At 35.5% G+C, this 17,189-nt stretch overlaps 1 protein-coding gene across 7 annotated transcripts in view; it reads left to right on the top strand.

Moving 5' to 3' along the window:
- The window catches only part of LOC124166984 (hemicentin-1), a 316,617-nt gene that overhangs the window by 211,312 nt on the left and 88,116 nt on the right, over positions 1 to 17,189 (top strand). For all 7 annotated transcript variants that reach the window (XM_046544739.1, XM_046544740.1, XM_046544734.1 and 4 more), the window contains exons 3-4: positions 7,067 to 7,234; positions 14,616 to 14,786. In XM_046544739.1, coding sequence (XP_046400695.1) covers positions 7,067 to 7,234; positions 14,616 to 14,786 — 339 coding nt within the window. The remainder of the gene's footprint in view (positions 1 to 7,066; positions 7,235 to 14,615; positions 14,787 to 17,189) is intronic.

Here is a 17,189-nt window from a genome sequence, read left to right as displayed (position 1 = left end):
CGCGGGTGAGCCTTGGCTGAATTTGCTTCAAATGCTTCAGGGGACTGCGGAATTGGGTGCTAGGAATTTGGGGTGATGTAATTCCTCCACGTGGTATGTCGTCACCTTGGTTCCTCTCTCTCTCAGTCGGCTTCTATAGAGGCATCTGATGCATAGGGATGCACTTGTATCAGAGTGGTACGGAGGACGCGAGACAATGTACTCGAATACCTCTCCACACGTTAGCTTGAGGCGCTATTGTTACTCACTTCGGGAATGGCCCGCTCCCGACAGAAGAAATGCAATCAGCCTCGGAGATTACAAAGATATTTCCAAATGTAAACGGGAAGATTTTTTTTTACGAATATAAAGATGTGGCAATGTATATACTCTGCTTGATTAATGGTAATATAAGCCTCACTGCATGGGTTTTATTCCATAGAATACGTGAAAAAACGGAACTCCGGTAGTTTTCCCTTATTCTTATCAATTATTAGTTACACATGCAAAAATTATTTTTTCAAAACTCAAAATATTTCATGCACAAATGAATTCGTTTTTCCCTTACACACCAAAAAACTAGGTACTTTACGTGCTTCAACGAGCTCCTATTTTATAATCTCTCACAATTAACGGCTGGTTTTCTTAGTATCCCACACCACTCACCTAATGAGAGGTTTTCGGGGTGGTTTTAGACGTAGGTAGAAATAGAATATAATTTTATGTCATTGGACATCTTCGCCCAATAAGAAAATACAACAAAGCTCGTACATTTTTGAGCTCGGTAACTCTTTCTTTCTTAAATCAGTTACAATGTTACAAGTTATGAACAACAGCAACAATCCTTCAGTGAGATTTTGCATACTTATAAAATAAAAAACCCTATGATTATGATGGCGAAAGGTAGGTAGGATTCAGTGATACATTAGTCTGATTCCAAAGGCTAGAACTCTATAGTGTGGAATGCAAGAAATCTTCTGCGTCGTGATGCTTCTCTGTGCGCTGTTTGGAAACAATAAAATATCCCTTGGGTCGACCTAACGCTCCCAAGCTTTTTATCCTCGTGACATTGCCCTGGTGAGACCACCTGGCTCATCAGCACCCAACGCATTCTCGGTGCCAATTCCTGGACTATTTGACAAAAGGCGTTCATGCGCACCATTTCATTGGCTGGACGCGAAAGGGCTCACCTGCCAGATCCCAGACTTCCTGTCTTCTTAATTTGCAGCCGGTTCACGTGCACTCTTGGCGAGATATTTGTGCCGCGTGCTAGCAGCGCGCCAGTTGAATAGAGGGTGCGAGTCTACCGCTCAGCGAGATAGTAAGCGTTCGTTTCACGCCTGGCTGAACGCAGCTGAGGAAAACCTTAGCGCTCACCTGTGAGCTCCTCAATGAGCAACGGGAAATCTCTCGGGAGAGTCACCTAGGACGTTTTTACCTCCTTTTTATCCTGTCCAATAGTGTATGATGCCTTCCGTTTTTTTTTTCAGCCCAATGTTGCTTCTAAGCAACATCAAAAATATGTAAATTTTCTGCTCGGTTTAGGAAATATATAAACTACGCATTATTTTGTGATGTAAACTGCAATGACGAGGTATTTAGCTTGCCACGATGATGGTGATTGAGAGCAAAATCATCAATTTTTCATAGTGAAAAATGTTGAAATTTTATTTATCCCAGAAGCAGCTCTGGGTTACAAAGGGTAAACAGTGAAATTTACTTTTTCAGCCAGTTCCTTTCCGTGGGCCACTTTTCATTTCGAGGATTTTACTAGGGGATGTCCAAAGGCTTCACTATGGCTATTCAAAGAATAGCTGCAGACTATCTTGTTGTTAAAGTCATGGGAAATGATTTTTCCTCTGTGGAATTGTTACGCTTCATCAAGGATTTGATACCCAGACCTTTTGGTTCGCAGTTAGGCGCTCTATTGAGGGGGCTACCTTACTCTCCAGTATTTATAACAAAGGTTAGATTGATAGTAACCATGGTATCCTTAGGTGCCCGCCCTAGTGAGTTACGAGAATTTGTAAGATCGCGATTAACTGTAGCTTGTGATAAATCAGATTTATCATTATGTCCTTCGAAATATATTGTAACATATCCTTAATTGAAATTACTGATACAGTTTATGTGTTAAATAGCAAACCATATCTTAAATATTGAGTGATTTTATTTATTTATTGATAAACCACCGATAACAGCTCTATTTGGCCATCACATCGGGGTTTTCATAATATTGTAACAATTAAACATTAAAAAAACATCCATGCAGTGAATAGTGGCAACCCACCCAGGCGGGACTTGAATCCGCAATCTTCGGCAGGCTGGGACTTTACCACTCCGCCACCATTAATGCGGGATGGAACCGATGTAGATTTTCAGAAGTGAAAATTTATATCCATGAATGATATTGTTTCGTAGAAATATTGTTTCGAAGAAATGTCACAAAAAACAGTGTTGAAGGCTGCAAATGTTTTTATTAAAGCTATTTGAGTCCATGGTATCATGAAGTTCATGCATCTGTTTTTTCTAAATTTTTATTTTTTTAATTTTTAATTTTTAAATTTAATTTCTAAAAAAACTGTTTATTCTAAATTTTAAATTAAAACTTTTTACGTTTCTCTTCGGAAATTATTTTGCCATGGGTATTTAAATACCCCTTTATATACACTCTTTCCATCTCGCTCATATCCCTAGTCCTCTTTCGAAATCCAATCCATATTTCCTCCATCCTATTTCCCTAGTGCTTTTCGTGCGTTTTCTCGCACCATATTGTCCCTCCGATTGGCACGTGGTAGCTATAATGCGACAGGTTGTGGACGAGTTACACTAACCAAGGAGAATACAGACTGACCGATATAAAGGCCAAGACCCGCCGCGTACGAACGTGAAATTTTCTATGATTACAAACAACTTATATGAGTATTATAATACTTCATCTGAAAATTTACACAGTTGTATAAACATTATTTCTTGTTTGTACATAGTTAAATGAATAAATTATTAAATTAAATTGCTATTGTAAAGTAATGCCTCATATGTTGAAAAAAATTTCATATTTTGCTTATTCCAATTTCAATGTAGTCATTTACATTTTGAACATTGAATTAATTTATTTGACATTAGCAGTTAATGCAAAAAAATCTTAAAACTAGATAATAATGATCGGCCACTTTTAATTGATTTAAACAAAAGGGTGCATTCATTTTGTAGGCCAATTATAATAATAAATTATGCAGGGTGCAATGGTTAGGAATTTAATTCACAGCATTACCTCAATGATTTTCGAACGCAGCTTTCAAGAATTATTTAGGTTATGCTTATTAATTACGTTGGATGCTTTCAAGATTTAGATCAACTATTTGTGTTGAAGATCTGACTGATCTTATTTTACCATATTTAATGTAAGATGAAATGACGGTAGATTTATATGACGCCAAGATCTAGAAACAAGCCTTCGCAGTTTTCTTGCAACGAGGTATATGTAAGCATTTAAAAAGTTCTTCGCATACGTATTTGGTGACATAACAGCCAGCACAATTCAATCGACTAATTAAATGCCTAATATTTTTATAGCAAGCAATAGAAAGACCTGACTTCTATCTCAGTGCAGCGGAGCCTTAATTAATTCTCTCATAGCTGAATTTTTAATTCTTTCGACCACCTGTTCATGTCAACGATGGAAAATACGGACCTCAGCGGCATTTGCGGAAAAAATATGCCAAGCGGCAATTATTTTTATCGTATTTTGGAATGAATCTAAATTGCATTAAACTAATTGTTTATTTATACGGATTACCGTTATCTAATTTCATTTAAATTCTTTTTGTCTCCAAATTCAGGAAATTTTCGTCTCACAGTTTTAATTAATTTTCCCATCTCACAAATATTTCCCAAAGCATGCATTTCATAAATATGACATCGTAATTTATTAATGCATCCACTCAACTTAATAGGTTTCATAATTTCGTTTTAAGCCTCCCGATCCTCTGACCACTGCAATGTGTGCAACGCGAGGACAAAATATTTTTGTTAATGATATGAAATTCTGTGTTATTGTAAGTTATTTTTAATGATACCAAAGAGGCTGTTGGGGATATTAAAATCATTTTTCGTAGATATTATCTAATAATCGCTCGTAGGAATGAGTTTCAATCGTATTATGCACTCAAATTATATCCAGAGAAGAGGAAAGCTAGGTCCACGATGAAAAAAAGATGATAGAGTCATCATAAGCATTGACCCGTGTTTATTCTGCACCAAAGTACCTAGCGGTCAGAAAATACAACGTCTCTAATGGAATTCAAAGCGTCCTTAATGACTCCGCTGTTAGCTTAACGGTTTTGCCTCTCGCATTCCTAACCTAAAAATTCTATCTCCTCCTACAGTAACCCTTCTCCTTTACCCCTGGTGTATCCCACTCCCCTAAGTTCCTAGCCTTGCCGAAACCTCCCTCCCCAATTCTGAACGTTACTCCTCTTTCTAATTCCCAAATGCAGCGCAGGGTGGCTCTCATATTGGATTTCAGGGAATGAGGTCAGAGTGACAATATTACGCTTTCATCGCGGAGTCAAAGGGGCGAATCCTTATTTTATTCTATTCTCGCGTTTTTCTTTCGCCATATGGAGGGGTACCATTTATATCATCTCTCACATAAAAATGTTTTGTTTTTATTATATAAACGATTTCTTTGATACTTTTTGATAAATTACATTCATTATATCGATGGCTAAGTTCTAACAACATGTACCTCATATTCGGCTCACATATCTTAAACAAAGTGTAATAACATGGAAAAAAATAAAGTAACAGCAAAAAACAACTCTTGTTTGCAAATGAATGTTTCTTTTTCAGTTTTATGAACTTTTGGTTTCTAATTTCAGTATAAAACTTTAAAAAATTAATAGCTTTTTTCTCTCCTGAAAATCTACTATTTTGAGATAGCTACGTGTTGTTAGAACTCAGCCATCGATATAGTATTTTGGAGTTAATATCAAAATTTTAGATGCAGAATGTGTTATACGCGCAAAAACAATAAACTTTGTGATAGAGGAAGTGACATAGATGGTTAAAGGAAGATGTATTGCAATCTAATTGATTGAAATTGATGTTAACACAATAAAATATTGAAACAGTGACTGATAAACTATAGGACAGCATAAAAGGTATTTCATATAAATTTTGTTGCTTGTTTTTTGAATTTTCAATCTATCAGGTTCAATAATTTACTTGACTGTTTTGCACTGTCAAATTAATTTTTAACCCTTGACCAGCTTTATATATTACTATATGCCTCATCTTTTCATATAATAAGACTTGATAAATTAAAATGAGTTCCCGAAACTGCAGCAGGTATGTTGATAATACAGATCAAAATTCCTAGAATTTTTTTATTTACTTACTATGACGATTAATTTGTCAAAATAATGTCACATAAGCCACAGCCTTACGGCTATTCTAATAATTGTTTTGTAAAAGCACTAAAAATTTTGGGGTATAGGTGTGGCTTGACCTTCCTTTACATTTAAATCCCACAGGATGCATTGTTAAAAGGGAACCATAATATTAGACATTAGGGTATCGAAAAAAATATCTTCAAAAAACATCCGAAGCATGTGCAAACTGTTACAGCAGGTTCTGTGGAAGTGACATAGGGTTATTTCTACCCTGCGTTCCCCAGCGGTCGCCCCCCATGTTGTTCACAACCTCTCATTTTGAAGAATATGAACGATTCTTTTAAACAATACCCAAGATCTGATGACTGTTCGGTGATGAAATTTGATTGATTTTTCCAGTGAGCAAAATTTTTTGAATGTGTATTTTACTCGAGTTTTTTTTTTACAGTATTTATCAAGTAGTTCATATCGAAAGGAATTCTTTCTCCTGAACGGTTTCCCTCTAAGAATCGGTATAAAACTTTCATAGAGTTCTCCATCGAGATTTTGTCTCCACTTGCACAAATTATTCACAGAATGTTTCAGGGACAGGGTTAATTTATTTTTCATTTTTTATTCTTGCGAAAACTGGCAGAAATGATCCTGCCTGCGCATTTGTCTCTACTCCTGTGTCAATGAACAGCATCACTCGGAAATGTAACATCATATAATGTGTTCAGATTGACGCCCAGTAATCAACACATCAAAACAAGTTGAAATAATATTATATTTTAAGCCAAATCACTATTTATTATTACTACCACTGGTTATTTAGGAAATTTGCGATAATCTATGCTTGACTTCCGATAAAAATATGAGATTTGTTTTGGTAAAACCCGTAGTATTCAGAATGATGGGCAGTGTGAAAGACAATCAATTCATAAAATTAAAGCAAATAGAATAAAAATCTCCTCCTTGGACCTATGTGTAATATGTAATAATTATGCATGGAAACTAATATATTTTCTTACCATACAATATTATTTGTATTTACCGTTAAATTGCCCATATCAATTAATTCAGTTTGGAGTGATGAGGTTTAGTAAAAGCTTTTATGATTCATTTTTATTTGCAAAGAGTCTTTCTCTCGCAAAATGTTATACTTTTTTCCGTTTGATTCAAAGTTAATTTGATGGATTCTTTGTAGTGTAAAAATCAAATAATGGTAATCGGAATGACAGTGAAACATTCTTCCTTCTATGAAATTTTAACCTTTTCAACGTATAGATCGTAGCATATATGAGTAATTTATACTTATTTTACTGCAATATATTTATTTTACACACATATTTGCATTAGTATTCGGAATGAAATCTTATTTACTTGCCTTATAGTTCATACCCGCCTCCATATTTGTCCAACTGATTACATATGTAATAAAGAAGATCTAAACTTTTAAAATATAATAGGACTGATATGTGATAATCAGAGTATTTACTAAGCAAGCAAAATTTTACGGCACATTGCAGATTTTTATCTTCATTTCTTACATGTTCTTATCTTTCATGTTTTTTAGCCTTATTAACATTATTCTTATGCAATGAATTGAATGTACAAACAACATGTAATTGATACGTATGCTACCATAGGATATTTTTCACCATTTCCTACGCATGTTTCAATTAAAGTTTTCTTTCTTCTCTTCCAAACAGTCAAGCCGGAATACGTGAAGATCACCAAGGGAGACGGATCGTCTATTCAGAACTCTTCCCTCATTGGACCCTTCCCTGAAGATGAGAAACTGGAACTAGTCTGCGAGTCCGGTGGAGGGAAGCCTTTGCCTGCCATCTCGTGGTGGAATGGATCACGACTCATCCCAAGTGAGTCTTTGGCCCTTCTTGTCCAATTATCCATCATCCTCTTGTATATTTTGCCTAGTTTTCAATTTGCCAATAATCGGTTTCCCTTTTTTACATTTGTAATAACTGGTGTTAAGCAGTGAAATTTACTATCTGGCATAAGCACAACTATCTTAATAATTTTTATATGGGAATGCGTTGTCAATGCATGCTAAAATTCTATTGACTTATATCAAATTATTATCCTAAAGTTAATTATATTTTTTTCCTAGGAATTCAAAATGGGAATTTATAAAATGTCGTATCTACTCTCCTGGTGCTTGAGTTTTGGAGTATTCATAAATGCTTTGAATGGAAAAAAGTCAAAATGGAAATATCTTGCCTGCATTTAAAGCTCATTCTTACGCAATTTAATGGTAACATTTTAATTGGCTAATGCTAAATTCATAATTTCTATCTTTGACTAATACCAGTGTTCACGAAGATCACGCCAAAAGTCAAGCGTTTGTATAAGCTTGTATCCTAATTTGGAAACGGGATTTGTTAATTCCAGAAATTACTCAAGTTAATATCTCTAAACTTTATTCCGACAATGGAGCGGGAGCTAGAACTATGCAGCTAAATAATAATACATTTTATACAATATTTTACCATATTAGCTAAATTTTTGTTCTCAAAATTAGCTGGTATTAACTACTCCTTAAGTTCCAAATTATTTCTCATACTTATTGAATTTTGCTTAGAATTAAGAAAATTTTGATTGTGTTTCGTACTCTGCGTAACGAATGAAAAATCTTTCTGACTTAAGCTGTCTGTAAAACGATATGTGTGCCACTTCGAGGTCTGTCACCTTCATTGGTTCATCGTCTTCCCTTTTGAAATGTATTGGCCCAAGGCAGCGACTAACGCCTCATTGCTAGTTAAGCAGAATAATCCGTGTATACTTGTTCTATCTACTATAAATAAGTAAAATTAAATCTCTTCGGTGGTTTAACACTGGTAAATGAGTATTAAATAGCGTTTTCTAAATAAGTTCTATACAATGGAATTACCGGAGATGTTATTCACTTCATAATTCATAAAATATGTCTTTATACGCCGATAATTTGAAGTGAGAAGAGGAATTGTTTTGATCGTACACGAGAAATTTATGATCACTAAGGCATTTAAAGGTAATCTAATTTATTTTTTGCAAAAGTTTGTAGCAAAATGAATTTACGTTGGTTGTAGCATCGTATTCATCACTAGTGGAAATATGATTGTAAACTCGGTACAAAAATTGAAACTTGCAAAGTTTGGACTATTGAATCTTTGTATTTTATTCCGAATCACATTTAAGAGACATCATTTAATCAACTATAATAATATATATACTTCATTTAAATAAATATAATAATATATATACTATTTAATAACTATTTGTCAGCATAGGAAATAGAAAATATTTATCACGCATTTTTCCTTATCACTCTTATAATTACCATAATATTAAATGTGATCTACTGGTTGCTGCAGGTCCACGCGGGAGGCACAATAGAAATTTTGCTTACCACTCAAACATATCGCCACTCTCGTAAACCATTCCTTTCGTCGGTTTGTGAGACTTTCCATTCGTGCATACTACTGTTACTTTCCATTCCACGCCATCTAGTATCTTTTCATTTTTCGTGGTTCAACATGTCCTCTAACTTCTAAATCCACATACCTAAACGTTCGCTTCCTTTTTTTCTGAATTTTCTCTCCAAGCCCAATTCTCATTTTTCCTCGTTTCCTTTCTTACCATCCAGTTTACTGAATTTTCTGGGCTAATTTTACGAGGGAATTCATAACCTTATAAATTAAAAACAAAGGAACGTGCTTTTGGATTTCTATCCTGTACTACGATCCCAAATCACTTCTCTCAAATAAAATTCCACTGAAGACGACTAGTTCACCTATTTTTACAGAATTTTAATATTTTTTTCCTGGAATCATAATAGCTTTCTACTACATAGAGCCATAAAAATGCTCAATTGCTCAATTATGCTCAGCTTTCAGCACTCATAGGGTATGAGTTTTTAGTGCCTATAATTTAATTCCTGGTTTAATAAAGTTATTCCAAGTAGAAATAGCCAGGAACGATTAATTACGAGTTAATAAACTTTAAACACTAGATGGTTGCCGTATCGCGAATCATAAAACTCTGTATGAATAGCTAGACAAATTTATGCTTAAGAATTATTTTAGTGAAGAGTAATCATAAAAATGTGAAAGCGTAATGGAGCATATGCACGCAATACCTTCTTTCAACAATAGCAAATATTATACAAATTTGTCAAATTATTGTAACTTCTCCAAGCGCAAAAGGCTTTCCCATAGTTTATGTAAATGAACCGGCCTCCTTCTTTCCTCTTATTTTATTTTAGAGAGATGGAAAATGCATTTACTAATTCCATGAATCCACCCACAGGAAGCATTTTAAATTTCACTAAAGGCGTATAATGATTAGACAGAAAGTATTTAATTATAAAAATAATTCTCATGTACAAAGCTATTCATTAAAATACCAGCCTTAAAGCTAATAATGTTTTGGTGAAGCTCGTGTGATTGGCGGTAAATGTGCATTTTTTTCTTTTAAAAGAAACCTATATTTTATAACTGTGTTTACCGGAGGAGCGGAAATTGGCTGGAATAGTTGACCAAACCTTCCTTTGACCACATTTAATTTAATTTTAATTATATTGATGAAAATATTCGTAAAAACATTTACCATACGGAAATTTACTTCTCTGGGTTTAGAATAGCAAATGTTATATTATTGCCTAAGCTCCACTCTTACCGCAGTTATTGACGAAAAATCTGATTTTTTTTCCGCTCTTAAAGAGTATCAAAATGGCTTGGAGAGCTAGCAAAAAATTACTTGGGGAACATAAACCGGGAGTTCATCGCGGTTTTGGTGGCAGGCGTAATGAATGGAAAGAAGAATTATAAAGCGAAATAAAGCCAGTGGAATGTCGTTACCCCACCCCCGGCCATATGCAAAATGGAGATTTCCACCTTCTCTATTCTACTCACCCTTATCATCTAAATACGAATGTATTTCAGTTTTAAAGAATGTGATATTTGATGCAAAAAAATTCACGTGTATTCTAGGATTCAAATTCAAGCCCCCAATTAGCTATATTGTACCTAAAACTATTGCTCAGGGTTAGCTAGTTTAAAAAGCTAACCTGTCATCATTCCTATCATTCCTTTTATCAGAAGTTATAGCTGAGGTTCCAAAAAACATTGCATTACAAACAGCTATATTTTATTATTACCACGTTTTATTATGCTCGCTTTCTCGATTGTCCTTCCGAGAAAAATCTTGCCCCTCGAATTTCTACCACTTCCGGATTACCAAGAGCGCTGAAATTTTCAGAATAGCTCATAACTGGATGAGATTGAAATGTTTTTATACTTTTTCCATGATCGGTACAGTATCTCGAGTAATGTTCAGAAATTAAAAATTAAATATGGAGTTCCAAATGTGGCCACTACAATCCAACAGAGGCGCTGCTACCATATAAGGCGCGATAAAAATATCTGTTTGAAAAGCACAAAGTATCAGTGTATTTTGCAATTGCATTTTATCTTTAAGACAGGACTGCAATTTACCATTCCCATTATGGCTTGTCCTGAAAAATGAATACTGCCACGTAGAATTTTCAACTTCGCGCATAACTTCTGCCGCCTATACATATTCCATTCCATTTCATATTCCATACGTATATTCCATTCGACGATTGAATAAACAGAGTTTGCCGTAAAACTATTTCAAATTGAAGGAAGAAGTTAAACAAAATGAATTTAGAGGTAATAAGGTTATAAAGAAAAGAGAAAATGAAGAACTATATAAAAATACAACGTGTTCACACATCAATTTCAGGACATCGAGACAAGGTAGGTTGGCGAAATACATAGTTTAATTGGAATCCATTACAAAACTCTAGACGGTTCTTGATGAAGCTGTTGCATTTGTACTAGTCTCTTGTTGATTGAAAATAATATTCACTTTCGCTAAGAAACAAGTCCCATATGCATTGACTAACAAGTATTAAATTTATAATCTTGCATGAGCACCACTTTTTTCGTTTTTGGCATCTGAATTGCCCTTCTATTTACTCTTCTATGCTTCTATTTCTCCTCTAAACTTATTTTAACTTTCTCATAAGTCACATTTGAAATTTACAACTAGTTAAGGTATCGTAAGGGCGTTATTACCCTCTTTTAAATAAAACTTGCTTTTTATAAAAATGCTATTTTTTTATTTTTATATCATTCATAGTAGCTATTTCGTAGCAAATTATCGGAGAACGTTGACAAGCCACAAAGCCCATCGTTGATACGTATAACTACGATTTCGGACAGTTTTGATAGTTTACTCTCGGGTAAACTTAAGCGGCATAGTAAGTGTCATAGATAAGCCTCAATATATTTTCTTGTTTGGATAGAAACTATAAAATTATAGAGATATTTTGTCGAACGTATGGTTATGTGATATCCTGAATATTCTGAATTGGAATTTTTGTACTCGTATACCTATGGTAGGAATGAAAATTCTGTGCCCATGGACCTTTTATAAACCACACTTATTTTAAATTGAAATCCCTGATTGATATTGACTGATTGGTGATTACTCTATCTTGTCATACTTATGGCATTAATTACTTGCAGTTGAGTTATTATCATTATAATTATAATGGATGGTGATATGCATCACTTTTGAATGAGCCACATCTTAAAAAAATGTTCACATTTTTAGATGGGTTTAGACAAAAATCCCAATTTAGGATATTCAGAATGTCACATACCCATACGTTCGCAAAGAGAATGGAAGTGGCGATGAGGGCCGCCAAAACGAATACGAGAGAGAAGAGAAAGCAGGAATTCATCGCGGTTTTAGTGGCCGGCGTAATGAATGGAAAGAGGAATTATAAAGCGAAATAAAGCCAGTTGAGTGTGCTAGACGTCGGCCATAAACAAGTCTTGCGCTCTTGTCTATAAAAGAAACGACCGGGATTCAGGTAAAGCACTCGCCCGTTGCCCCTTCTTCTCATCTCTAAAAAAACCTTGCCACGCTCCCAACCCCCGGCTGGGCCTATACGAAATGGAAACCCAACCTGCCATTGTTCACCCACCCTCAACGCTTCAGCTTTCAACTAAAACACCTTTAATTATAACTCTCTCTCTCTCTCTCTACCCTTCCCTTCTCATTCCCACCATACACTTCATTTCGAAAAAAATTATAATTGCGATAAAAACAAAAGAACACCGACATGTACCGCGTGCCGTCTGTTCTTCATTTTTTTGTTTGCAGTGGAATAGTTGTTTTTTTTTCGTCGAGCATCTCGCGGAACCGTCAACGGGCGTTTAGATAGCGTAGGAACACTTCACATGATCCTCCCTTCCTCTATTTGCCTGTCACGTACAAAATCTTGCGAGGTCGCGATCTTCCCATATTTTTGTGCGAAATAATAAATACTGCGATCCCACTTTCCGAAAAAAACAACGACGATGAGTATGTAAGGGTGCAGTCAACGCGTGTCATATTCTTGCAAATGTTTTAAAAATAGGTATAAAGGAATGAATTCAGTTCTTTTTTTCCGTTGTCAAAAAAGCGATGCCGAAATTCCAGCTGTTGGGATTTTTAATGCCAACAAACACTGCATCACGTAATATATAACCATTTCTTTCATATTTTCTCTGCGGTGACTTCCTCTTCAATCCACGCGGATTTTTCCTCAATATTGGTAAAATGTAAGTTCAGAAAGTCAATAGCTGGAATTTAATGCCAGAGCTCATACCAAAGATACTATGAGAAGTGCAAAAAAACATTATGATACTGTATCCTGATGTATAATGCATTATGATTTGTATCCAATTCTTTTGTAATATTTGGAACACGTGAATATTATGAAAGAGTTATGACTATGGTACCTTAATATTTATATTTTTTAATGTTCGTAATCAGTGTCATTGATATGAAATATAACCTTTACGCGTCCCCTTTTTATGTTCTGGTATTATTACCAATTTCTGGTTTGCATATTTGATTCATGTAAGAATTTTTTATGCGTATTACGACCGTTACAAATATTGTTTTATATTCGTAAGTGAACGAATTTTTTTGTGCTAGAAAAAAGCATTTTTTTCACAGTTAAATGTCTATGTAGGTTGGCGCATGATAAGCGAAATTGGTTTTCATATGTGGTATAAATATTACTTACAATACTATGCTGCCGGAGATTTTTTCCTAATTTCCCGACAAATACCGTTTTCAGAGATTTCTTTGTTTCTAAAAGGGTGTCCATGTCCTGCATTTTGTAACACGAGTAGTCAAATATATACGGGAGCCGTATTAATTATCTTTCATAAATTATGCTACAATGCCATTTTTACACTGGCAAATACGACAGTAAAAATTTGCTATAATTGGATATGCTTATCAATTTTTTTATGAAGATGCACTTTGCTTGCCAGTTTATGTATTTATTGCTATCCCTTTCCAGTTATTGTCGTATTTGAAATATTCGACGTGGAAGTATGATTACCTTTCTTACGCTCTTAAGGTTTGATGGACATCATATTGATTTGCTGCTCGCATCCCATTAATGTATTCTATCATTCTTAATGTCCTCTACTGTGACTTATGTGGATTTCATTATGTCATACTATTTCACTTTATTTTAGCTAGTCTGCTATATGTGGCAAAGAATAGGAATGTGTCGCTACACATTATTACCTAGAGCTTAGTGAATCAAATTAAAAGCTTAAATAAGCGGTTAAATTCAATGGTCTATATTACTTTAGAGCCGAAACTACTTGTTCACATCTCAATTGTGAATGTCAACGTATCGTCACAGCTCTACTTTTAGTTATCCAAGCAGGTAATCATTTAACACTTCAATAATTCTTCCGTTTTGCATCCACAATCACCTGTCACATAGACCTTGTCCCTGGTTTATCCGTAGCCTCTTTTCCAATCAACTTGTCCTACGATGGTAGTTTTCATCGTAAAAATGGAGTGGACCAAATTCCTCACGGTTTGCTCGATTTACTTGCTCGATATTCTTATTGGTGGCTTCTCTTTCCTCGTAAACCTCTCAAAACGTCCTAAATGCGATCCATTTGACCTTTGTCATTCTTCTGTAACATCAGATTTTAAACAAAAGATCGTAGGCTTTCCTGGCGAATACTATTGATCAACTTTTCTCGTGTTTGGCACCGGTCAAAGCCGTTTAAGGCGGTAAAGCTAGGAAAAATAAAATATTTAAAAAAAGCAGCAAAAGGAGATTTTATCGCATTTCCAATGTCTCCCATTCCTGATTCTCTAATTTCCTCCGTATGCCGTGTATTTTAAACATTTTTTTCTTGTTTGCAGGCAAGGCGGAGGTAGAGAACGCACCAGGTGGTTCTTCCAAGTCCCGCTCCAAGATCTCGCTGAAGCTGGGTCGCGGGGACCTGGGTGCCAAGTACGAGTGCCGCGTGGCCAGCCCGGCACTCGGTGACCAGGGCGGCATGGTACTCTCTTGGGTCGAGGTGGACGTACACGGTGAGTCCTTTCCTCCTTCCTCCACGAAATGAGTCTCATATTCGTCCCCAAAAGTCTTGTGTTTCCTCAAGAGAAATCCACGCTTTTTCCTTGAAAGTGTTTAATTGTCTCCTATTTCTGTAATCGCTCCAATATAACTGATAATTATACCAAATTTGAATGTGTTGATAAGTAGATATGAATGGAGGATTTCAACGGATAATCAATATTTTCGGTTATGTTTTTTTTAAATATTACCTACGTTTCTCAGGAGTGAAAACATTCTATTCCATTATTGAATAAAATAAATAACTTTGTTTTATTCCACACTTTATTTTAAATAGCACGACCCGGGTTTCAATTATTATGTTAAAATAAAGTGTGCTATTTAAAATAAGTGTGGAATAAAACAAAGTTATTTATTTTATTCATTTATGAAGCAATTCCACAAAATAACGCCTGAGACCGTGTGTTATATTCCATTCCATTGCTTATACTTTATACTGTATGCGATGTACAAATATTGAATATTTAGTTAAACTGAGGATACTTCCGGCTGTATTAAGGTATTTCCCCATGCTAATGAAACCAAACAAGCGATTCATTTAAACATAGATTGATAAATAACAATACGTATTATAGCTTGTGTTTCGATTCTGTCGACGTATTTGAGGAATGGGAAGATCCTGACGCTGAGTTAATTTTGGTGGAAGAGTGTGCGATCAGTTATATCCCAGTAAATTTGTCTGCCCAGGCCCAGGCATCGAACTAATTGGATGGAAGAAAATGATTGGTTACCGTTTTGACTGCCTGTCTCTCCTCCCAACGGATTTTATCGCAAACTACAACCATCAACTTAGGAACAGCTCCATTTATATGATATTTACGCTAGTTTATCTGAAAATACTGCAAATCAGTAATGCCGTAAACGTAATAGTACCTATTGAGGAATAATTATCTTAATTAAAAATTAAGAAAAAAATCATAAGTGGTCTGTTAAATAAGCACGATATCTTGCCATCCATTTTTTATATTTGTTCAGCCCACTGAACTATATTACTAATATCTCTGAGCCTTGCACCACTAAGCTGTTTTCCTCCCTTTTAGTATGACTTTTTATCCTCACAAGTTACCTCTTCTCGAAAATCGATCCTCGATGGAGGCTTATATGCTGTTTACAGTGGGAAGATTGATTAGAGGAGCTCGGTGGCGTGTGAATTTTTGGCTTCAGAGTGATTGTCCGAAAATTTTCTGCCTGTACTAGAATTAAAATTCTTCGCATATTTGTTTATACCGTAACAAAATCATTGTTTAGAAGTAGTTTCAATGGCCGATATGCCTCCATTATTCTCATTTACGGTAATAATTATGATTCTCAAGAGCAAAAATTGAATTTTCAAAAGTTCTGTTTGTCTAATATTTCTAATTAATAACATGAAAAGGCAGTATTAACTTATTATCTTATGTCAATGTAGTAATCATTGCGGCATGTTAAGTTGAGGAGGTATTGGAGGGTGGCGCGTGAATTTGGGCGTCAAAGTGATCGACTGAAAAGTTTCTGCTTGTACTATAATGCAAAATTTATTTTTCCTACAAAACATAACTATTAAATTACTTACAGCTAAATTTATCTTATATTTATGTAAGTTTATTTTAAAATTCTGGAAGCAGCACCAGCAAAGAATTGATACAGATAATTATTTATGTGGTGTTTTGAACAAGCACAACATATTGCCAACTATTTTCCATATGGCCACACGTGATTGAGAATTTTTCGACACTTTGCTCGAGGTTACAAGCCCTGTCTTTGCTCACGCGTTCCATATGACTTGCTATCCTCGCTCGTTCACCTTCCACTGCAAAACCGATCGGCCAGCGGAGCTGATATACTGTGTACAGCTGGAGATGGGGTGGGAGGCGCTTGGAGCGTGGATTTGGGTGTCAGAGTGTGTGATTGGCTCAGATAGTGGTCCCGTGAATTCTCAGATAACGTCCGCGCGCCTCGGGATTACTTGGAATCGGGAGATATTGAACCCTGTCCGCTGTAGGATTGTCTCGCCAACCCCGTGAGTGTTTGTGTGCGTGGTTGAATGGATGAATGGATGGGGAATGCCGGGGCGAGTGCGGAAAGCCCGCGTCCCTATATCTGATGAGATGAGAGCTCTTGCTGTCTCTTCCGCTTACTATCCTCCGTCTCTTAAGCTTAGTCCTTATTGAACGTGCGGGCACGGGAGCGGAAATTAATAAAGGTAGCTTAACCATTGAGTTGGGCAAATATCTAATGACTAACTGTAGCCATCTGATCCCTATCTCACGCCGAACTGTAAGGTAGTCGCGTATCTTTCAACAGCTCAGTGGTACGCAATGAATCTAAGACGATGCATCAATTTAATTCCTATCCAGATCTAGATTAACTAATGAATA

Source organism: Ischnura elegans, chromosome 10 (genome assembly GCF_921293095.1).
Source record: "Ischnura elegans chromosome 10, ioIscEleg1.1, whole genome shotgun sequence".
Lineage (NCBI taxonomy): Eukaryota > Metazoa > Arthropoda > Insecta > Odonata > Coenagrionidae > Ischnura > Ischnura elegans.
Note: the sequence above shows the minus strand (reverse complement) of the source record. Positions and strands in the feature narration are given on the sequence as shown.